At 43.5% G+C, this 19,564-nt stretch overlaps 2 protein-coding genes across 2 annotated transcripts; both read left to right on the forward strand.

The window, feature by feature from the left end:
* The first annotated feature begins 325 nt into the window (after nucleotides 1-325).
* LOC108494542 (serum amyloid A protein-like) lies at nucleotides 326-7,393 on the forward strand. The gene is made up of 4 exons (XM_017809200.1): nucleotides 326-5,738; nucleotides 6,050-6,182; nucleotides 6,496-6,634; nucleotides 7,064-7,393. Exons 1-4 carry the CDS (start codon nucleotides 5,619-5,621, stop codon nucleotides 7,203-7,205), a joined length of 534 nt encoding a protein of 177 aa, XP_017664689.1. The 5' UTR covers nucleotides 326-5,618; the 3' UTR covers nucleotides 7,206-7,393.
* A 215-nt stretch (nucleotides 7,394-7,608) lies between these two features.
* Nucleotides 7,609-17,078, forward strand: SAAL1 (serum amyloid A like 1). The gene is made up of 12 exons (XM_017809186.1): nucleotides 7,609-7,786; nucleotides 8,008-8,121; nucleotides 8,913-8,996; nucleotides 10,423-10,502; nucleotides 10,893-10,952; nucleotides 11,216-11,331; nucleotides 12,435-12,618; nucleotides 12,886-12,968; nucleotides 13,113-13,301; nucleotides 14,093-14,289; nucleotides 14,781-14,873; nucleotides 15,441-17,078. Exons 1-12 carry the CDS (start codon nucleotides 7,670-7,672, stop codon nucleotides 15,531-15,533), a joined length of 1,410 nt encoding a protein of 469 aa, XP_017664675.1. The 5' UTR covers nucleotides 7,609-7,669; the 3' UTR covers nucleotides 15,534-17,078.
* The last annotated feature ends 2,486 nt before the right edge of the window (nucleotides 17,079-19,564 follow it).

Here is a 19,564-nt window from a genome sequence, read left to right on the forward strand (position 1 = left end):
GTACCTGACAACCCTTTTGGTGCAGAAATGTTTCCTGATATCCAAACGAAATGTCTTCTGGTGCAATTTGAGGCCATTTCCTCTTGTCCTGTGAGTTTTTACTAGGGAAAAAGGAACTTACCCCCACCTGGCTACAGCTTCGTTTCAGGTAGTCATAGAGAGTGATGAGGTCTTCTCTGAGCCTCCTTTTCTCCAGGCTGAACAACTCCACTTCCCTCAGCTCCTTATAGGACTTGTGCTCCAAATCCTTCATCAGCTCTGTTGCCCTTCTCTGGCCTTGCTCCAGCACCTCAGTGTTTTTCTTGTAGTGAGGGGCCCAGAACTGGTCACAGCGCTCGAGGTGTGGCCTCACCAGGGCCGAGTACAGGGGGACAACCAGTGCCCTAGTCCTGCTGGCCACACTATTCCTGATATGTTCCAGGATGCTGATGCCTTAAATGGCTGGAAAGAACCCTCTGCCACTCCTTTTTGAGTATTAGAAAGCAAAGCCAGTCTTTATTTACAGCATCCTGGGTGTGTAGGAATCGTTTCCACAGTACACACACCGAGTTAGAGAGGTGCTATAGTTTTATACTATTATATCTAACATTACAACATCTGTTTCTCCCACTTCCCAAAACCATCCATCCCATCAGATCTCCCTCGTCCTACCTTAGACACCATTCCTGATGATGACCCTTTATCTTCATCTTGTCTTTCTCTTCCTCATCTTGTTCCTTGGTCTTTGGCACAGTAGCATGCCATCTGGAATAGTTTCAAGGCTTCTGAACAGCTTTGACTCGTTTATATCAAGCAATGTGCTTGTTACATCTGTTTTCTGAGTACATTTTCTACAGATAAAATGTTCTTTCCCTTGCTACAATCTTTGTCCATTGGAATTCTTGGCAAGAAATATTAAACAACATTTTTAGAAGTCTTGCACAAAGGTACTAACAGGCCAAAGGCACTAGCAAACCATACCAAAAGTGCTAAAAAGCTATACTAAAATCCATATAATATGTATTTTAAGGCATCGATGCCATTGGCCTTTTTGGCCACCTGGGCACACTGCTGGCGCATGTTCAGCTGGGTGTCAACCGGCATCCCCAGGTCCGTTGCTGCCAGGCAGCTTTCTGGCTGCTCTGTATGCAGCCTGTAGTGCCATGTGGGGTTGTTGTGACCCAAGGGCAGGACCCAGCACTTGGCCTTGATGAACCTCATCCAGTTGGCCTCAACCCATCGATCCAGCCTGTCCAGATCCCTTTGCAGAGCCTTCCTGCCCTCCAGCTGATCAACACTCCCACCCAACTTGTTGTTATCTGCAAACTGACTGAGGGTACCCTTGATCCCCTTGTCCAGGTCATTGATAAAGACATTAAATAGGACTGACTCCAGTACTGAGCCCTGGGGAACACCACTTGGGACTGGCCACCAGCTGGATTTAACTCCATTTCCTGCCACTCTCTGGGCCCAACCATCCAGCCATTTTTTTGTCCAATGAACAGTGCACCTGTCCAAACCATGAGCAGCCAATTTTTCCAGGAGAACACTGTGGGAAACTGTGTCAAAAGGTTTTACTGAAGTCCAGGTCAACTTTGGTAATTCAACAATTAATTCTGACATTTTGGAAAGTGAGAGGGACCGCGTGTCTTCTTTTAATATTTTTAAAAGCTGAAGGTTTAGATGAGTATTTTTAGATGGATGCTGTCAAGAAGGAAGTCTTTTTACATACCTGGTAGAATATGAAGATTAATAAAATTACTTGGATTTTATATCTCATTTACAGAACTATGCCTTGTACCAGCACTCTGCATTTAATGCATCTTTGAATAAGTTTCTTTTTAGGCTTCTAGTTTTGACTCTCATCACTGCCAGACTCACATTTTTAGCAGAGGGCAAACGGCATCTGGTCAGTATTTGATTTTCACAAATGTCATTTAAGGAAAAAGTTAATACATTCATTGGAACTAAATTTTATTAAAATTGATAATATTGTTATGAAAGTATTTCTTTATAAAGCATCTTTATAATGCTTTTCACCAAAATAGGAGTTAGTAATACAGCTTTCAGCTTTTTGAGAGATGCAGTCTGATTATTTCATCTTGATGTCAATAAAGACTTCAGTGTGGAGGGTAGGTTACTTCACTAGACAAAGTTACAGGGAGCCAATTAGTGTCAGGTTTTCATCCATTAATAGTGTTGCTTGTGGGAAAGCCAATTGAGAACTATTTCTCAGAAAGAAACCTTTAAGTCTTTTGGAGTTTAAACTCTGACACTGGAAATAGAAGGATCTGTGCCATCAGAAACACCCCATGCTCTTACAGTAAGACTTGGAATGGAAGCCAGGCACCTGCCAGATGCTGTTGGTGACTGTTCTCCTCCCTGCCAGGTGAGGTGCTGCTGTCTCAGTGCCTGTCCTGTTTACTTAACACAGTTCATACAGCTGTAGCTGAGTGCTCCTGTTGCCTTCCTTGGAGGAATTTCTGGCTTTCTGAGAATGTACCTGGCTTATCTCCATATGTAATGGTTCCATTTGCTCCTTGTATTTTGTGTACACATCAGTCTCTTGCTTACTTCTGTGGAGGTTTTATACACTTGGTTAACTTTGAGTATGGGTTGGGCTTTTCTGGTTTTTTTACAATAAATCAATACTTTCTGGTCAGAGCCTTTTTTTGTGTCAGAGTGGTCATATAGGTAACATAATGGGAAGTGTTTGTTCAAATTTCATGTGTAAAGTGAGCTTGTGTTGATGATTTCAACTAACTCGGCTGTCAATAAAGAGTAAGAGTTTACTCTCCGAAGAAGAGTTGGAAAATCACTTTTTCCTATTCTGGATGAGTTTGTTTTCATCTCAGAGGGGTAAGGTGAAGGGACTGTGAAATAAAATGGTCTTCTGTTCAGAAGTTGCAGCTGCACAGAGCAAGGCTCTCATGCTAAAGCTGTGGCCCCTAAACCAGCTCCTGTCACACAGCTGAGCCCACACCACTGATAGCTTGAGCCATCCTTGGCTTTTGTGGGTCACTGATGGTGGAAGAAGGCCTTAAAAAGCAGAGGTGAATAAAGGGGGCTTTGCCTGGAGCAGCTTTAAATAGAAACTGTGGTGGTGGTGGTGTTTGTTTTCTTTTTTTGAAAGAAAAAAAGCATCATACCCTCCTCAAACATTATTTCACTATTAGAATCATCATCAAAACCTCTGGAGAAATAAATTTTATTTCAGATAAATATCTGCATTTTCAATCTGTTTCTTGAAAGGAGCCAATTTGCAGTTGTTCTACACGTCTATAAACCTGAGGTCAATGCTAGTAAATATTCTATACAGGAGCATGGCAAAACTCCTGAGGTGCATCATTGCACATGTAAACTAAAATAATGTACTGTTCCTTCCCAGAATAACTGCATCTATGATTGTGCCTGAGCTGGGAATTCACCTTATCTGATTTCTCAATCTGACTTTCTCAGATTGCAAAATTGTGGAATGTTTGTGGAATGTAGCTTGCATTTATAGATATTTAGAATTAAAGGGCAACCAGTAGGGGATTGCTTTTTATCTTAATTACATCAGAATGTACAAACTCAGGAAACAGTTTCCGGGCACCCTTCAGTATGTTGTTTCCCCAGCGTGCACACGCAGCCAGAGTTTTCTTGCTGGGCCAGAAAGAAATACTTCGTTCAGCCCCTTCTCCATGCTCAGAGGCAGCTTTGTCTGTTTCTGTTGCGCAAGCAGCAGTTTTGGCTGCAGCTTGTTTCTGTGAGCTAGGGGTTGTGACCTGGAGTGCAGGCCAAGAGGATACGGGAAAGCAGAGCTCAGGCTATTCCCTGCTGGAGCACAAAGCTAGAGCTTTATCTTGGTTACCATAGGGAGCTCCCACATTGTTGTCACTACTGCTGTCCTTGCTGGAGAGGAGTCCAGGGGATGCACTACCAGATCTTCTAAAGATCCCCTCCAGCACCTACCGTCTGGGAATTATTCTTATGTTTTGCTCTTTGCAGAAAATGTTTGTTTGGAGAGAATGTGAAACATGGCATAAGATTCAGAAATATCCTCTATAGTCCAAAACGCCTCAGCTCTTGTAGGAAAAAATACTGTCAGTCAGTTTTGAAGGCAACGCTCTGTTCTAGGTCCCAGAGCAAAATGGCACATGCCTGTACCCCAGCTTACCCGAGTAATTTTCCAGTTGTTTTTTTTTTTTTTTAACTGAAAAGGTGACAAGGCCACTTGCAGCCAGTAGAGAAGAAATTTGAGCAACTCTGTACTGTAAGAACATAGGTTGCAACATAAGTTGAGACTAGGATGTGAACAGAGTTGCAGCAAAACATAGTTCCTGCAGTAACTGAGCTGTTGTTACAGAGGGAAGCACTGGGCTCATGGATGGCAGGGGACAAAAATTATGTGTCTGCTCCCTGCTTTTTGCAAGGTTCACTTGTCCATTGGGTCGAACTTTAGGTTCTCATTGCCCATTGTTCCATTCAGAGATACAGAGTACTATAGAGTATCTGTTCTACCGCTCCAGGCCGGTCTGTGCAAAATGTATCCTCTTAAGCTGAACTCTTGGCTGAAGTCCAGCGAAGCCCAAGGAAAGTTGCCTGATAGCACTTTATTAGCTTTATTGCACCTCTTTCACCTCATGCTTCTGCTCTGCAGCTCCAGCAGCAAATTGTTTAAAGTGACAGAGTTGTGAACGGGGCAACTACCTGTAACTCTTCTGAGGAGAAGGTAAAATGCTCTCTTAGACCTGTTAAATCATGTGTGAGACCACACAAAGGGGAGACTTTCTGCACCCTCTCTCTACAGTGCAACTGCACTCAAACCTGGAGCTTTCTGCTAGTTAACCAAGCAGGCTCCTGAGCAGGGAAAGCACAGTGGGTACTCAAACTCTGAACCATGTCACCAGGGCCTGACAGTTAATATATGAATTTTAAAATCTAGCAGAGTTGTTGCTGTATGGATCTGAACTTCCCCTTAGGTAAAATGTTTACTGCTGCATCAAAAACTCTGCTTAGTTTAAGCCCACCTAAGCCCCACTGAGCTGCTGTTGCAGCAGGATGGCTGGAAGTCCCTTGGGAAGGATCTGTGAAAGCAAACCAAGGCAGGATGAACCATTCAGAGCCTCTTTATGGTGTGTGTGTCTGTGCTACCTTAGAGCATTATCAGCAGGGACGCAGGTGTATGTGGTTTGCTTGGAATGGAGTTAAGAGCAACACTTCTCATTTTCCATTCCATCAACTCTGGGATTCATGTGGTCATCCCAGCATGCATGAGAATTTCACTTAGCAGTTCCTGCAGCCCTTCTGGTAACGCGGCTGACTGTTGCTTGTGCACAGACACAGACCTGACCTTGTGCTTCATGCAGACAACCAGGCACCTTCCCTTCCAAGCTCTGTCCAGCACAAGGGCCAAAAAAAGTGTCACCTTTAAGTCAAGTGTAACAATTCAAGCACACAGAACACTTCAGTCTTCAAGGCAGTTTCTCAGTCTGCTAGTTATGAGGAGCAAATAGTCCCATGGACAGCTGAAGAAGCACCACATACTGTCTAAAAAATTGTGTAAGAGGAGCTATGAACTTTCAGTAAGGACAAGGGCAGGTTTCCAATAATGATTTCTGTGTTTAAAGTGGGGGAGTAGTGGGGAATTCCTAGCCATGGGTGTATCCTTTACAGTTTCCTCTTTTGAAGGATTGGAATTGCTTATAAATACCCTCTTTGAGTCTGAGAGCACACGAGACCATCTCCACTTCCTTTGGCTTTGCCTTTCTGCAGTGGTGAGTGACATTCTGAATTTGTGAGCTATATGCAATGTTTGGAGCTGGTACTTGGGAACAGGACTAATGCTTTAGCATGTGGGGCTTCTCTGACAAGAGCAGCAGAGAATGCTAGAATGCAAGTTTCTCATGTGCATCTGCCTCTGTTGTGGAGTCCTTAGCTGAGCTTGTGGTCTCACAGAGGATACCACTCCTCATAGGGGTAGAAGGGGGCCCTGGGCAGCTGCCCTGGCACAGCTGTGGGTGTCGTGGATGCCATGCCAGCAGTCTCTCAAAGGTGCTCCAGAACTGTTCATCTCTCTGTCTCACAGCTCTGTCTCAGACTTGGGCAAGTAACCATGAGGCTCTGCGTCTGCCTCATGTTGCTCTCCGTTGTTCTGTGTGTAAGTGCTGACAGATTTGGACTGCGCAGAGCTGGAAAATTTGTCTGGGATGCAGCAGGAGGTAAGCTGCTCTTACCATAGACCCTCCTCTTAGGAACCCGCTCCCCAAGGGTTACCAATGGATGCAGCCCCTGGAGCTGGGAGATCCACAGCTGGTTTCTGCTGCTGGCAGAGGGCCTTGATCAGCCCCCACAGGTGCTTTCTGTGGGCAAAGCCCTGTGCAAAGACTGATGTGGAGATGTGCCTCTCTGTGTTACTGCTCCTTCGGCCTTTCAGCTCCTTGGGCCTTTCAACTCCTGGCTGAAATGGTACTGAACTATTTATGGTGTGACTTTTTCAAGCCAACAACATTTCTGTTTCTCCACTTTCTTCAGGAACACGGGATATGTACAGAGCATACCGGGACATGCGTGAGGCAAATTATAAAGGTGCCGACAAATACTTCCATGCTCGTGGGAATTACGATGCTGCCCGGAGAGGACCTGGTGGTGCCTGGGCAGCAAGAGTGATCAGGTAAGAGAGTGTGCTTGGCTTGTTAACAGCGAGTTACTAGGGATCCAGGCATTCCAGTTGAAGTCCTTTTTGACTTGTACTCAGCTTTTCACCTAGAAGGACAGCAGAGGGGAGGGGATGCAGTTCCTGTCTGGACAGCCTGTCTCTATAGGAATGGTGGCTCTCCTCCCACACGAGTGTGAGGCCTTTCTTCTTGTACTCCCGAGAAGGCAGACTCCTTCCTCTGCATTTCTGGTCATAAAAAACTCTTTCCTTGCTGGTTCCTTTCCCGACATAACGGTTATGGGTTCCATGCGGGCTCTCAGACAAGGATCAGTATGTGCTTGCCTTGAGAAGCACTGAGGAAAAGCTTGCTTTATGTGAGTGAAGAGATCCACACGAGGCTGAGCTCATGCGGTCGGTTCAGGTGACTTTCCTCCTTCCCCGCAGTGACGCCCGGGAGGGATGGCAGAGCAGCGTGAGCGGCAGAGGCGCCGAGGACACCCGGGCGGACCAGGAGGCGAACAGGTGGGGGCGGAGCGGCGGGAACCCGAACCGCTACCGCCCCAAGGGGCTGCCCAGCAAGTACTAGGGCTGTCCCCCTGCTGCTCTAACACCTCCCTTTGCCTTTGTACATCATCGTCATCATCATCATCATGGCTAGGCTTCGCGAACGAAGATTTGGGAAGGGCTCTACCCACATTTGCTACAAGCGCGCTGGTGATATAAAGTCTTTCTTAGCTTTTGTACAGCCGAATAAAGAAATCCTCCTGAAAACTGTCCCCTCGTCTGCGAGCATCCGTCCTCCTGGGCCGCGGGACTGGGGGCGGCGCTGGGGCGGGGGCAGCGGGACGGCGTCGGGGCATCACGGGGGCTCCTAAGGGGTGGGGGCCTTGGGCGGGCGGATCCCGGAACGGTGCCGGTGCGATCCCGGCGCCATCCCGGCACGGCCGCTGGGGCGCAGCGGCCGCCGGTGCCCAGGGGGCGCTGTGGGGCCGCGGGTGCCGCTCCGGCCGCGCCGCCGCCTCGCCGTGCCCGCGCGGCTGTGGGGCCGCCATGGACCGCAACCCGTCACCGCCGTGCAGCGATGCGGAGGAGGAGGAGGGGGACGCGGTGGGGAACACGGTGTACAGCAAGCACTGGCTCTTCAGCGTCCTCACCCGCCTCATCGAGGTGCGGCGGCGCCGGGAGGGAGGGGGCCGGCGGGCCGGTGTCGGTCAGCGCCGGGCGGGTGCGGCGCGATCGTTGCCGGGGCCGGGGGGACACCCGGGGTCACACCCGGAGACACACCCGGGGGACACCCGGGGACACCTGGGGACACAGCGGCTTCCGAGCGGTGCGGGGGGTTAACCCGGGTCGTGTAGCCCTCACCCCCACACCCCGACGTGTCCCAGGTCATCGCCCCCGCGGAGCCGGATCCTGCCGCCAGCCCCGAGGGAGCCCGGACGGAGCTGGACGAGGAGATGGAGAATGACATCTGCAAGGTGTGGGACATGTCGATGGACGAGGTAGGAGCGATGTTCTGCCCCGCAGAATCCTCCTGGACGTGGCAGAAGGCACAGAGTCATCCGAGCTCGGTCAGCTCTCGAAATAGGCTTATTTCCCTCTAGCAATTGTAGTGCGCCCTACTGGTAAAGCATAGTTTTCTGTGATAGATAAACAGCCTTTCAAAGTTTGGCTACAGACTTGCAGTGGCAACGTAACACAGCTTTTTGGTATTTTTCTCAACATTCTCAAATGCTGGAAGAAATTCTCAAGTTTTTAATATATATATATATATATAAAAATATATAAAATTATTTTGTTTGCTGGCTTGTTGAGATTTTTTAAATAAACATGGAATATGTATCCTTTACTCCCAAATAAAGAACTCATCTTGTGTTTTAATGTGGTAAAATGAGAAGGAAATTTCTTTTGTATAGTCTGATCAGGTGCTAATGGCAACTCCTTCACTTATTTCTTTTTATAAGTTGGGGTGATATCTTGTCTTAAAACATGGTGTTTACTGGATTCTTACTTAGTGTCTCTGACCCTCTGTTGGGACAAGGAACAAAAGAACCTTTCCTTGCCAATGTGACTTTTGGTCTCATTGGCATCCCGAATCACCAGAAGGGTTTGAGTTCCTGATCTTGTCTCATTGAAAAGCAAGGATTATTGGTATTCACTGTTAGCAAATAACAAAATTTTTGTAGCGAGTTTGTCATCTCTTTGATCCAGTCCTTGTGCCGTGAGAAAGGGTTTGATTTTGCTCTTGAAAATTGTAGAAGTCCATTTACTTCTCCATTCACTTTCTCCACAGGATGTTGCTTTATTCCTTCAGGAGTTCAACGCCCCCGATATATTCATGGGAGTTTTTGCCAAATCAAAATGCCCTCGCCTTACTGTAAGTATGGGCTGTCAAAAAGCTGTCGTGCGTTAATAACAATAGTAGGTAGTTCTGTACATGCATTTACTCTTATCTTCCTTCTCCTTCCACTGCATGTTTGAATGTATTAGGGGAAGCATGAGAAAATGCAAAATCAAATTTTAGAATGCTTTTTTGCAGTGTTTTTAATGTGGTATCAGTAATGTAATCAATAAGTATTTCAGTGATGTTGAAGCTGAAACAAGTCTGCTCACAAATCCTCACCCATGTAAACTGATGAGGGACTGAGTTAATCAATCCTAGTTACAAGACCTGTTATAAAAACCAGTAGCCTGGCCTTTTTTCTCATTACTTGTTTTATGATTACTGAACAAAAATGGTCATGGACTTGTTTAGTCAGACCTGCAAAAGTGTGGCAGGATGACCCTGGCTGGACATCAGGTGCCCACTAAAGCTGCTCTGTCACTCCCCCTCCTTAACTGGACAGGGAAGAGAAAATATAACAAAAGGCTCATGGGTTGTGATAAGACTGGGAGAGATCACTCACCAGTTACTCTCACAGGCAAAACAGATTCAATTTGAGGAAATAGTTTATTTTATTACTAATCAAATCAGAGCAGGATAATGAGAAATAAAATCAAATTTCAAAAACACCTTTCCCCTACCCCTCCCTTCTCCCAAGGCTCGACTTCGTTCCTGATTCTCTCCCTCTTCCCCTGAGTAGCACAGGGAAATAGGGAATGGGAGTTGTGGTCAGTTCATCACACGTTGTGTCTGCTGCTCCTTCCTCTTTAGGGGGAAGACTCCTCATTTTCTTCCCCTGCTCCAGCATGGAGTCCGTCCCATAGGAGACAGTTCTCCATGAACTTCTCCAACATTAGTCATTCCCACAGTTACAGTTCTTTCCAGAGTGCTCCAGTGTGGGTCCCCCGCAGGGTCACAAGTCCCGCCAGCAAACCTGCTCCAGCCTGGGCTCTTTTCTCCATGGGTCCACGGGTCCTGTCAGGATCCTGCTCCAGCACAGGCTTCCTATGGGCTCACAGCCTTCCTTCAGGCATCCACCTGCTCCAATGTGGGGTCCTCCACAGGCTGCAGGTGGATCTCTGCATTCCCCACAGACCTCCATGGGCTGCAGGGGCACAGCTGCCTCACCATGATCTGCACCACGGGCTGCAGGGGAACCTCAGCTCCGGCACCTGGAGCACCTCTTGCCCCTCCTTCTGCACTGACCTTGGTGCCTGCAGGGCTGTTTCTCTCCCATATTCTCACTTCTCCCTTCAGCTGCAGTTGCTGTCATGCAGCAGCTTTTTCCCTTTCTGAAACATGTTATCCAACCGGTGCTCCCACCCTCTTTGAACCTCCCTTACTTTTGTTGTACTGCTCTGGAAGTGAAATCCTGGACTACATTGCAGTTGCCTCATTATACTGTGTTTTGACTTTTCAGGAAATCTGCGTGGGAATATTAGGAAATATGGCCTGTTTCCAGGACATATGCATGTCCATTAGTAAAGATGAGAATCTTGGGTAAGTGTATATGTGCTTCATACATGCACGAGTACTGCTTTTCTGGACTCACAGTCATGAAGTACATGTTATAAAAGGATCTAAGTTTGCCTGCCATGCCTCATCTTCATTCACACCATTTTGGCTGACCTTTTTTGTGTGGGAAGTGTTCAGTGAAGGAAAAAAGAATACAGACCACTGTTTTATTTCTTTTTTTAATCACCAGTGAAATTCTTGAATGTTGGATTTTTAAGTTTGGCAATCTTGAAACACTTAAAATGCATGAGTAGTTAGAAAAAGCTGGTTTTAATCTCAGAACATGGCTGCACCTATGAAATTACCTTTTTATACCTGTTTTTTTAAACAAGGATAGATTTTGTTAACTTTTTTTCCTTGCATTTTCTCTTAAAGCCAAGTGCTATTGCAGCGTTTGTGTGATTCAGATTCCCCGACTCTTCTGGAAACAAGCAGGTAGGACATCTCAGAAATTAATGCATTGTTAGTGTGGTTCTGCTGTGTTCTGAGGCCTGGAAAGAAAACTGACAGATGGGCTCACTGTTTTATTATCCTCTCATCCCCTCATCTTTTATTGTTTCTGCATTGTCCTGGAATCAGTTCCTGTGAGGTAGATTCCTGTTTCTATCACAACATTCTCTTTATTTTGGATTTACACTTGTACAGCTGAAATGAACTGAATTGGCTTCTAATTTATTAAATGAGGGATTCTTGTCTAGGCTGTTGTTAACTTGCCTGTCCCAGCCTGAGGTGGCCAATGTCTGGGTTGAGAGAATCCGAGAAAACCCTTCCGTGTATGACTGTGTTTGCTTTATCATGTCCAGCTCTACAAATGGTAAGTTGCCAAAACAAGTTGGGAATTAGTGGGTTTTTGCAGAAGAAAAAATAAGAACTGAAGTTTGCAGTTTCAAAGACAAGTATTTTCAGTTGGGAGAATTTCTTGAAAATAAAGGGAACCTCATAAATTTAAAGGACACCAAAACAAACTCATCCTGCCCTTGCAGGTTTATAAATATATATAAAACCAATCAAAAAAGCAGGCACAGAGGAAGAAGAAAGCTCTGCGGGGAATCAAAATAAGTGTAACAGAAGAAATTGTTATTTTCCACAAGAAAGGAAAGGGCATGGTCTTTGTTCAGGGATATACATGTGTAATTTTTGAACCTTAAAACAAGACCTCATTTAATTAGTTTTTTTTCAAATCAGTTATATGTATTTACTGTTTTTAAAACTGCCATACTTGTGGAATGGTGACTGGAGGAGTGATTCAGTTGCTCTGAGTGGCAGCTGAATACTGTACAGGCTTTGGGTATACAGTCAGTAGTGTGCAAATCTGTCTTAGAACTAATTTATTAAAAACCACACCAAACTCCTAAAAATGGAAATACTTTGAATAGCATTTATGTTTCATATCCAACTCATTTGTAACAGCAGTTATGATTTGTCAAGGAGTCCTAATAATTTAGCTTTTTCAGGTTTTTTATTATTATTATTATTATTAATGACAGTGCTCCGAAATCCTGCTCATCCAGCTGAAATCACAGATCTACCTAGGTAAAATGCAGATTGGCAGGTGGAAGACTGGCATCAAACTGCATAGCTAGGGACAAATCTTGGAAAGTTTTTCTTCAGAAGCAGAAGTTAGGACTTTTCAGGAATGTGAACTCTCTTTGCAGAATAAAGTTCTTGCTTTGCATATGGCAAGACAAGGTTGGAGACATCAGTGGGCTTTCCAACAATTCCTGTTTATCAAACTCTTCACTTGGTTTGTGCCACATAAAGGAATTAAACATAGCGACCCATAGTAGGTCGTGAAGAAAATTAATATATTTCAGTACTGAATTTACTCTGAATTCACATGTATATTAATGTTTTGTGAGCTGATTTTTGCCCTTCATTTTTAGTCTTGTTGAAATTTTTACATTCTCTCTTGTGCAGTTGACTTGTTGGTAAAAGTGGGTGAAGTGGTGGACAAACTCTTCGATCTCGATGAAGAGCTGATGTTAAACTGGATTAAAAACGGCACTTGCCAGTCTGTGGGACCATCTGTAGATGATTCCCCTGAAGAACTTCCAGATTTTAAGATTGTGCCTTGTATACTTGAAGCAGCCAAACAAGTCCGGTATGTGAGATTTCTTCTCAGTTTCATGGCTGGGGAGGTTCATTATAACCTTGTGTCTGAACATCTTGATTTTAGTGGGAGCAGCACAGTTTGATGGATCACTAGAATACATTTTCCTGTACTTATAATTTGAAATGAGTCAACTAGTTTGTTAGCAAAGAGAATGGCAGTGACTCCTGACAGGCTTCTCTGTGTCCAAAACACACAAGATATAAAGTCAGTAATTGGCTCTTTAACATGTCTTTGCTTTTTGCTTGTTCTGTGTAGATCAGATAACCCAGAAGGACTTGATGTTTATATGCATATCCTGCAGCTCCTGACTACAGTGGATGAGGGGATCCAGGCTATTGGTAAGACGCTTGAATTGCTATGTGTGATGGGACCCAGAGTGGCCAGAACTTCCGGATCATTGGATATTTAATGGGGAGAGTTGTAATTCACCTACCTAGATTAAATTTGTTGGGTTGGTGGGTTCTCTTTCTTTCTTTATCAAGTGCAGGCTCCTGATGGAGGAAAAGAGACTTGGAGTTTGCTTTATGACCTCGTTTGCCAGGAACTTTGCCAGCCAGATGATCCACCGATCATTGTGCAGGAGCAGAAGACTGTATTGGCCTCTATTTTGTCCGTGCTGTCTGCAATGTTTGCTTCACAGACAGAGCAAGAATACACCAGGATGAGGAAAAGCAAGTTGTGCTTTTTTCTGTTCTTTTTTCTTTTTTCCTTCATTTAAAGTTATGTTCACAATTGACTTTATGTGGGGTGAAAGGTGGTTCAATTCATTGACATACTTGAATACAGTTAGACTCTACTAGTGACTCAAAATCACACCTAGCCCAAAGTTCAGTTACTGGATGTCTCTGAAGAGTTACAGTGCCAGAATCTACAAATTCTGCTCAGTCTTCTCTGTTTGGTAACTTAATGAAAATTACAGAATTCATCTTTGCTAAAATATGAGGACTTAAAAGTAATTTTTGTTTGTTTGTTTGTTTGTTTTTTGTTTTTAGTAGGGGGATATTCTGCACTTACTTAAATCCATCTATCCCTTGTTACTTTTCAATTCATGGATAAGTCTTTAGAATTAAAAGCCTATCTTGGGAATGTGAGTCAGGGTCATTTGCAGCAGAAAGACATTGTGTGTTTGGCTTGTCAGATAGGATGATCTGGATGTAAATTGAACATACTACCCTCACTGGTTTACTACTAAAGACCTTTTCCTTCTTGTACTCCTTACCACTGGCTTATAGTTTTTATAGATACAGATTAGCTTGCAGGAAAAATGGTTGGGGTTTTTTACTGCATTTCCCCTTGCTTCTTTAGAATGATCTTTGAGTAACAAAACACAGCACTGTCAGAATATACATTCCTATAGCTTTTGTGTAAAATCTGGTGGTGTGTTTGAAAATTCTAATGCCTTGAAAGGATGGGGAAGAATTTTCAGTGTTTAAATTCAATTTTCTTGTTACTTTATATTAAGATATGCCTCTGATTGGGAGCTTGATTCGTATCTTACAATACATGGAGGGGTGTGGGAAGAGAGCTGTTGATAACTCCAAGGAGTCCAAGCAAGAAGAGACTGGAAGGACTGAAATAAATGAGGAGGATTTCCATTTAAAAATTTTGAAGGATATTTGCTGTGAATTACTTTCCAATATGCTTCAAGAACTAACCAAGGTAAGAATAAACAAAATTTTCAGAGGGATTTCTGCAGGTTAGGTAAGAAAAAAGATGTTAATGTGGGCATTTTTCTGTGCAAGTGCACTTGCATACTGGGAATTTCTTAGAGAATCAGTCAGAATATAAGTAGCAACAAGTTTGTGAGATGGCAGGGACACAGGTTTTCAGGGCCAGGATTCTGTATGATAAATTTTCTAGGTGTATGTTGCCATTTGTTTTGAATGAAAGTCAATTTATTTTAAGAGAAGGAAATACTATCAAACTCTCCTTCTGAGCTGGACACTTTTTATTATGGAAGCATTCAGGTTGAGACTTGTGATGTGTGAGCTTTCACACCTTTTTGTGTCAGCTATGTCTGGCTTTCTTTGAGAGCTGTAAGTTCTGGTTGTTTTACCCATTTTTAAGAATGAAGCACGTACTGTGCACAGTTCTGAGTTTGTTCTTCCAACAACTGCTGATGACAAGCTCGTTCTCACTTTATTTTGCAGGAAAATACATTAGAAGGACTGCACCAGGGACATTTGAATGAACAGACGTGTTCCTGTGCATTTCAGAACCTCTTACCTCTGTATTTTGCATCGGTGAGTATATGACAAGGTCTGTGGCAGAGCTGAAAAAATACTGCTTGGGTGGCAAGACCTTTCCAAATCCCATGTACAAGCAGGGCAGAATTGCTCAGGCACAGGTGCCACACCATTCCTATTCCAGACAGTCCTGCCCCTCTGTCTCTTCTGCCTTCCTTTAGCCAAAGCTTTGCCAAGACCATCAGCTGATGCAAGGGTCAAACTGTGCTGATGTGAATGGATGTCTGAAAATTTATGCTAGCTGAAAATGTGTCCTGTACATTTTCGTAGAAGAATTATTCCAAATATTTTTTTTAGGGAGCTTTTCTTTGTGTACTTTTAAACAAGAAAGCAAGAGCTTGAGGAAGGTGGTAATGTTTCAAGATTTAGACTGACTGAAAATGTGTGGTGTAGGAGGAAGGTAGCTACTGTGGAGCATTTTCCATTATTCATTGCAGTGGCTGCTGCTGGCTGCTCTCTTGCTGGGAAGGTACAGAAATGGAAAGACCTGCTGTACCAATATAAGAATTCTGTGTTCCATGCAAATTGGGGTTTTTTCTTTCTGTGTGTGTTTTTTATTTCCAGGTGGAGAGTTTCCTTGAAGTCCTGCGTGAGGCTGACCAGACACTTGCTGACAATCTAGAAAAACGTTTCCCAAGCCTGAAGGTTCACACCTAAGAATGTACATGGAATATTTTCCTTCTTTGGAATGAAGATTTTTTGACTGTTTCATTACAGCGTTTCATAAATCAAGTTTTCAGTAAATGCAGGAGAATGAGGCAACCTCTTTATCAGCAAGTGGCTTTTAAGAAATGTTGTAGGTAGCTCTGATCAACGTAGGGTTAATCTGGCCTGCATGGGGAAGGAAATTGCTGTAAATTCAGTCCTGCATCTTCCATCCTGTTTGCTCTGGTAATGAGAGACTGTTGATTTCTAATTGCTCTCCTGCAGAGTAGTTTTCTTTGAGTAACTCTCAGTTCTGTGCTTTTCAACTTTTAAGTTGAAACAGCAAAATGAATGAAATGCACCTAGTCGTTTTTTACCATGGTCCTAGTTTCTTTCAAGTTGCTGTTGGCAAAAGGAGGGTTGTTCAGTAGCAAATCTCCTTTGAGGACCTGATAAAAACAGAGTTAAGTTATACAGAGTTTTTTGGGGTTTTTTTTTAGGTCATATCTGTACCTTGAGCAGGTATTGTAACTGAAGTGTTTCATCCTGCTCCTTTAAAATCTTCACACTGCTTCCACTGAAGCCTCTTCTACACTGCAGCTCTGAGCTGTTGTGTCTCAGTCCTGTGCAGTTCAAAGGATTTGAGAATATTGTTACCAATGGTCTGTGCTGCAGCTTCCAGCCGTTGCAGTCAGTTAAGAGTTAAGAGTTTTAGGGCAGTTTTGGATTTAATCCCTGGCATACTTGCAGACTTTCTGCTTTTTTACTGCAGTCTGTGCTTCAGTTTAGGAATGTAACATATATTGGTTCTTTCCTCATTCATTTATTGTATAAATTATCTCTGAATGACACAAGAAATGCCATGTTTTTTAGGGGAGCTTAAGGTGTTAGGTTACTTGCAGGAAATTGAGTCTACAATCTTCTAGAAATCCCACTTTTAATTACATGATGTTTTAACTGCATTGCATTTTTAGAGCCTATGCCTGCCTCCAGTGCAGCTAAAATGTTTTGAGTCTGAAAAGACAGTACAGCAGCACATCAGCTTCAGTGTTTCTGTAAATGAGAGTGGAAAACAATTGGTCTTTATTAGGTTTGAGATGTTAAAGAAAATGGGAACCAGAGCACAGAGAATAACTTAATGCCATATACACACATTCCCTGTCTCTCCAGGTTTTTACAGACTTTAGGTATTGTGCTGGGCCATGTTTTGTTTGCCCTGAGTTACCTGGACACATGGTACAATACAGTATGTGTGTATGTATATAACCTGTTCATCCCAACTTCCAGTTTTCAAAACCAGTGCAATTTAATCATTCCCCTGGTCTGCCAGCAGCATCTCAGCTGTCAGCAGAGGATTTGAAATTACAAATATCTGACTTGTGTCACCAAAAAAAATTGCCATGGTTTCTATCAGTTTTTGTATGCTGTGTTTGTTGGAGCGAACTGGTGGCTGTGAAATGGATGACAGCATTTTTCATACTACTTTGACAGTTTTTGGATATTTTCTTAAACCTACAGATTTGTAATAAAGTTTCTTTTTTTAAAACCTCCCCTGTACGCTTTCCTTCATTCTAGTGTCAATTATATTTGGTTTTTGAGCCACTGGAAATGTCTATTACTCTCAAGTGTGTCAATTGTAAGGGGAAAATTGAACCTCTTCATAATGTCTGTGTTGGCCTTCACTGGATATTTATTTTAACTCTCTATTGCTTTCTTTGCATAGTCACTTTTATATCTGGAGGTTAATATGTGTCTCATCCAGTAGTTAACATTTTTTTGAGCTTAGTTTATCCCCAGGTGTATTATAAGTGTCTTTACGATGGTCCAGCATAGTGAAGAATTATTTCTGGTTTCCGTCTTGTGAAATTCATTGCCGTTGAAATTTTGCAGCAGCTGTGTAAATGTAATATACAAAAAAGCTGAGACAAGATCTGTTGTTTTATTTTGTTCCTTTTCAATACACTAAGATCCAGTGTTTGCTGATGAATTCTTAAATGTGGTATCACTAATTTCCGCAATATAATTATTGATATCTGATGCCCCTCGAGTAGAAAAAATGACCGATATCATGTGGGAAACCACGTGGGTCCCATCTTCCTGCTTGTCTGCAGTAGAAGAAGCTGTAGGTATGGTCAGCCTTACTCCAGCAGAAAGATAATTCAAGTATGCTGGGAGTTTTTATCCTTGATAAACATGGCTACACGGAGACTGGATTCCCCCTCTGCCCCACCAAGCAGCAGCACTTGTGCGGTGGGTGATGCATGAGTGGGGCAGCACTGCCCTTGGGAGCAAAAGGCTGATGCCAAGGTGAATGCAAGGTAACTGTGCCAAGTTTTGGGGTTCAGATGGAGAAGGAACTATTTGTGGGAGCAGGAACTATTTGTGGGAGCAGGTGGATGACATGTTTGGAAATGGTGCATGTGCATTTCATCATCCTGCCAGCAGGGACCTCCCTTGGCCTGTGCTTCGTGACCATCGTGCATCTGCGTTTTTGGTGGGGTTGGAGTTTTTTGGGGGGTTCAAGGAGGCTTGGGGAGGTGTTTGGGTTTTGTGTTTGTTCTTCTTTTGATTCCCTCTCCTAGCTGTGCTTTGACACCGACTGGCAAGCCAGACCTCTCTGGGCCAGTTGATTCAGAGCAGATGGATATTTATCTACAAGCAGGTGAGCAGCTTTCTTTCAGATCAAAGATCTGGTTAACTCTGTAACATCTTCCTTTGGGGAAAAAGGAGAAGTACTTGTCAATGCTTTGTGCAGAACTCTGAACTGAAGTGGGTATCTGAAGCATTGAATTAAAGTAGCAGGAACTCAGTCCTCTTGGACAGAGCTGGATGTGACCTGTGGCATGAGAACACCTGGAAAACTGAGGCAGAAAGCAGATTGGAAGGCCTTATTTAAATTAGTTTTAATAGACCTATATAATATTTTCATTCAAAGGATTCTTTTGACTCACCTTTTATGTACATTTGGCATCTTTATCCCTCATAGTAACTTTTTCCTGGTGGGATAAAGCACCATAAAACCAAATAGATTTGGAATGTGTGGAAAAAAGCAATGATTGTTAGAATGCTTCATCTGCTCCCTTGTTAGAATGCTTCATCTGCTCCCTTGGCAGTGCAAGGGGATGGTTGCTGCTGTTGATACTCATATTGCAAACCTGTCCTTTCTGGCAGACTAAACCATGAAACCTGAGATGCTGGAAAGTTCTTTTCTACTCTTCTCCATATCCATGTCACTCTGCTTTCTTAATTTTCTGTCACTACTTTTTTAGTTCATATTTTTTGTAACTGTAATGGTGATTTCTTTTTCTGTAAGACTATGTGTTGTTACAACTGACCTATTATAACCACCTTTCACTGAAACTAAGTTGAATGCAAAAGAATAAAATACAATCCTTATTTGTAAGTGAAGTATCTTCACAGTTTATTATATTGGCATTAAAAGGTATGGATGTATTAATGTGGCTTTGCTTGCTTTGAAAATCTCTGTTCTTTTCCACTACCCTTATTTTGGCTGCTACTGGGAGTTACAAAAGCTGCAGCATCTCCGTTTTATTTTTCACTGAGGAATTTGCCTTTTTTTTCCTAGAGCAGAATCTCTTGCTGACAGGAGTTCCCTTTATTTCCCCCTCAAAATTAAATATCTTTTTTCCCCCTTTATAATGCTTGCTGTTCATTTTGTCGGAGATGACGATGAAATTCATGTGCTCTGCCAAAGTCAGTGAGAAAGGAAGAACCTGCTACACCTGGGGCAAGGACCAGTCTGCTGTATCGTTACACAATTTCCCGAAGATCCTTCATGTGAAGGCAAGCAGAAGCAGCGAGGGGCTCTGCTTTGCTCCCCGTCAGCCCCGCAGTGAGCGAAGCCCCTCAGTCAGAGCCGACGAGGTGTGAGCTGAGTGAACCTGACATCACCAGGCTGGTAAAACAAACCAGGTTATTTCCAATAGCTATCAACAGAGGCTTTGCAATGGGGGATACTGCTCCTATTTGTCCTTTTACTTGCCTCCTTGATTCAATTATTTACCTCTTTTTCAAAAAAATGG

This window comes from Lepidothrix coronata, unplaced genomic scaffold, assembly GCF_001604755.1.
Source record: "Lepidothrix coronata isolate B3197 unplaced genomic scaffold, Lepidothrix_coronata-1.0 Scaffold1, whole genome shotgun sequence".
In the NCBI taxonomy this organism is placed as follows: Eukaryota; Metazoa; Chordata; class Aves; order Passeriformes; family Pipridae; genus Lepidothrix; species Lepidothrix coronata.